We start from the raw sequence: 3,371 nt of genomic DNA on the forward strand, positions 1-3,371 counted from the left end.
ATAGAACATGAAATTATGTTTCATCAGTGAGTACCATGGAATATTAGTTCATACGTCACCTTTCAGTTTGTCTGTTTCATTGTGCATGTATAAGCTTACAGAAAATACTTCGTAAATTAAAACACACCATTTTAATACTTAAATATCTGTGTGCCTTCCAGAAACATGAGTAAATAAACTGTTTATTTAGTTTCACACCGTTTAATTAGTACATCCAATTTATAAAAGGTCAGTCAGGTCTGAAAGGAGAACCAGCTGTTGTCACAAAACAATCACTCTTTAAACTTTTAAAATCAATCTCAAAGGGAATTTGGATCAAGTGTAGTCTATGGTGCTCTCTGATAGTTGCACTAACATTAGTACAGTTGGTAGTAAGACTATTTTTGTTTCCCCCGAAAGACGATTGGGCTTACTGTAAAAAAACAAGCAGCTTTCTGTCCTATCCTTCAATGTGAAGCCCTAAAACAGCGTTGGCTTTACGAAGATGAAGGCATGGGAGGGACCTCTTTCCTTAGAGTAAATAATAAAGGAATGTGAACTCAAATACCCATCAGTCCACTTTAGGTTGGACAGGCTTTAGTCCCACATTAACCAACCCAACACGGCCCGAATTTTTACCTAGAAGAACTTTGCTGACAGTTATAGGTTTTGTTTAGCAGTTTAAGAATAAACAGTTTTGTCTTATAGAACATTATTTGGCTGCTATGTAGCAACATGTTAGATAGATTTCAGATTTAGCCCTTGTTTTCACTGAGATAAGTGTGAGTGAGGTCCGCAGACTGAGAATAAACAAGTGGGTCGGACTTAAAGGCCTCAGAACCACCCAGCAGTTCTGCGGACAAACATTTCCCTTCTGGATCAGTGAGGCAGGGAAAGGTGTGTTTGCAGAGGAGACAGAGGGGTGCTTTGTCCCCTTGTCCAACGGGTCAGTGCTGTAGTCTGTCCCCACCCCATTCCACTCTCCCTCTCCCAGCCCAGTCCTCCCTCCAGCCCACCGTCTGGCTCCCTCATCCCCCTGGATGTTCTCATCTGGAGCTCACACAGACCTTCACATTGAGGAGATGTTATCACTTCTCTGCTACTCCCTTCTGCTCATCTGTACTCAACAGGTAAGAGGACAAATATTACTAACTGCTGCTGAAAGGTGGAGTTGAACAATAATGTTTTTGCTTATGTCTGTGTGCGTGTGTTTGTATGTGTGTACAAAAAACATGACATGAACCACTTGGAAAATTTTAATGAAACTTGCAAAACGTAATCATCATTTACAGCAGATTAACTTTCTGTAGTCAAGTCAATTCAGTTCAAGATGATTGCCACAGCTAATCAACCTTATCTAACACCAAAATGGCCACTGAGTCAAATTTATAAACAATGACTTAAAGTTTATGGGGTAGTAGCTGAGAGTTATTACCAACACTTACTTCAAGTGCAACACAACAGTGAGATATCGCATGAGCTCACGCTTCACCTCATTTCCTAGGTTTGACCAAAACGCCTACAACTACATCACTTCTCAGAATATCTGAGTCTGAAGCTCTGGCATTAAAGGCAGATGGTGATATGCATTCCTAGAAGGACTGCTACACCTCTCAATGTTATCAGTTAGGATTGTTTTCTGACCTGTTTTTTTGTGTCATTTAGTCTACCTCAGTCTAAAGTAATCTGAGTGACTGAAAACAATCCGCAGACAAACTGGTTCTCCAGCAGGTCTACGCTGTATGCTGAAAAATACAGAGCAAAAAAACTGAGGTTTGAAAATCAAATTAACAGAAAATATTGTATATTTGTTTGTCAGACTTAAGATACCAATTTGCACAAAAGGTTTATCAGGGCTTTATCCTAACAATACAAGCTGGTTAAAAGTGACAGTCTTTTGAGTTCTTTGCATTATCAGCTCTCGCAGACCTGCAACCTCTCTAGGGTGTGACCCACCTCTCACACAGTGACTGCTGTGTCAGTCACAATAAAGAAAGCTTCAGAACGTGTGGCCTGACTGGGAAAAGCATGTTAGCATTTTTCTGGCTGGACATCATACGGTGTAGAAGAAGTTCACAAAAAACTGTACATTAGTGCGACAGTTTTGCTAGGCTGATAGGTAAACACAGCTGTGTTTTGTTTGTTTGTTTGTTTCTTCCATTTTTCAGGCTTAAAAAAACACTCTTTCTCAAAAACGGCATACCAGTGTGAAAGAATGTGCCTTTAGCTAATATTAAACATCTACATTTTTGCACGACACGGTTTCTCAACCTAACAACGTTACTACTGTAATGTACACTTGCCGATGGTGCTGAGGCTGCTAAGGGTATCAGTCCACAGTGAGTTAGGTAAACTTTTGGACTAAGTAGACCACTGAACTATAGTTGCTGATAAGTGGACTGATATTTTCAGCAGCCTCAGCACCATCAGCACACACACATTCCTATAGTAACACAGACATTGTTCTCTTTCTTGGTAACTTTGTTTGAAAGGGTGTGCATAAGACTGACATGACACTGTCATAAACATGACATAACACCTGTCATGAACATGAACGAATCTTTATGAACGGTTATGACTGTTGTCATGAGGTGTCATTCTGTAAATTATGACACCTTTAATTCAAAGTTGACATTGTTTAAAATGTCTTTGTTATGTGTAATGGGAATAAAAAGAGTTTTGATGATTCCATGCTGCATGTAAGTTAAAGCTATAAAGTATCAAAACCAAGGCATTCTTTGTTTTCTCTTGCAATTTAGGGTTGTTGTGAAAGTTTATTGGGTAGCATGGGATTAACCGTTAAAGCAACACTTATTTTTTAAACTTGTAATCAACAAGTTTGATTCTTGTTTCATTCTCAAAGTTTAATTAAAATATATTCATGAGATATTTTGTTAACAGACAAACAGGCTTGACTATAGGCATCAAACAGGCTTGACGGCTACAGTTAATGCTAGTTAACTAGTACTAGCTAGTAATGTTAGTTTTAAAGAAATACATTACACAATGCGCAGTGCTCAAAGTATTGCGGATTATGCTAAGCTACTACCACACCAAATTCTTAGCTCAAAATCTGTAAAACTGATAGAAAGAGTTGCTTTCAAATAGTTAGTGACAAAATGTTATGTTAAGTTTTGTGCATTTTGTTGGTAAATGGTAAATGGCTTGCACTTATATAGCACTTTATCTCGTCCAAGAACCCCAAAGCGCTTCACACTACAATCAGTCATTCACCCATTCATATACAGGTGCTGGTCATAAAATTAGAATATCATGAAAAAGTAGATTGATTTCAGTAATTCCATTTAAAAAGTGAAACTTGTATATTATATTCATACATTACATACAAACTCATATATTTCAAATGTTTATTTCGTTTAATTTTGATGATT

General features: G+C 37.9%; 1 protein-coding gene across 1 annotated transcript in view; it reads left to right on the forward strand.

Moving 5' to 3' along the window:
• Nucleotides 1-484: 484 nt before the first annotated feature.
• ccn6 (cellular communication network factor 6) overlaps nucleotides 485-3,371 on the forward strand; it is an 18,881-nt gene continuing 15,994 nt past the window's right edge. Inside the window, 3 exon segments of the mRNA XM_037981711.1 lie at nucleotides 485-516; nucleotides 811-973; nucleotides 975-1,109. Coding sequence (XP_037837639.1) covers nucleotides 485-516; nucleotides 811-973; nucleotides 975-1,109 — 330 coding nt within the window.

The sequence above is a fragment of the Kryptolebias marmoratus genome, linkage group LG19 (assembly GCF_001649575.2).
Source record: "Kryptolebias marmoratus isolate JLee-2015 linkage group LG19, ASM164957v2, whole genome shotgun sequence".
Taxonomy (NCBI): Eukaryota; Metazoa; Chordata; class Actinopteri; order Cyprinodontiformes; family Rivulidae; genus Kryptolebias; species Kryptolebias marmoratus.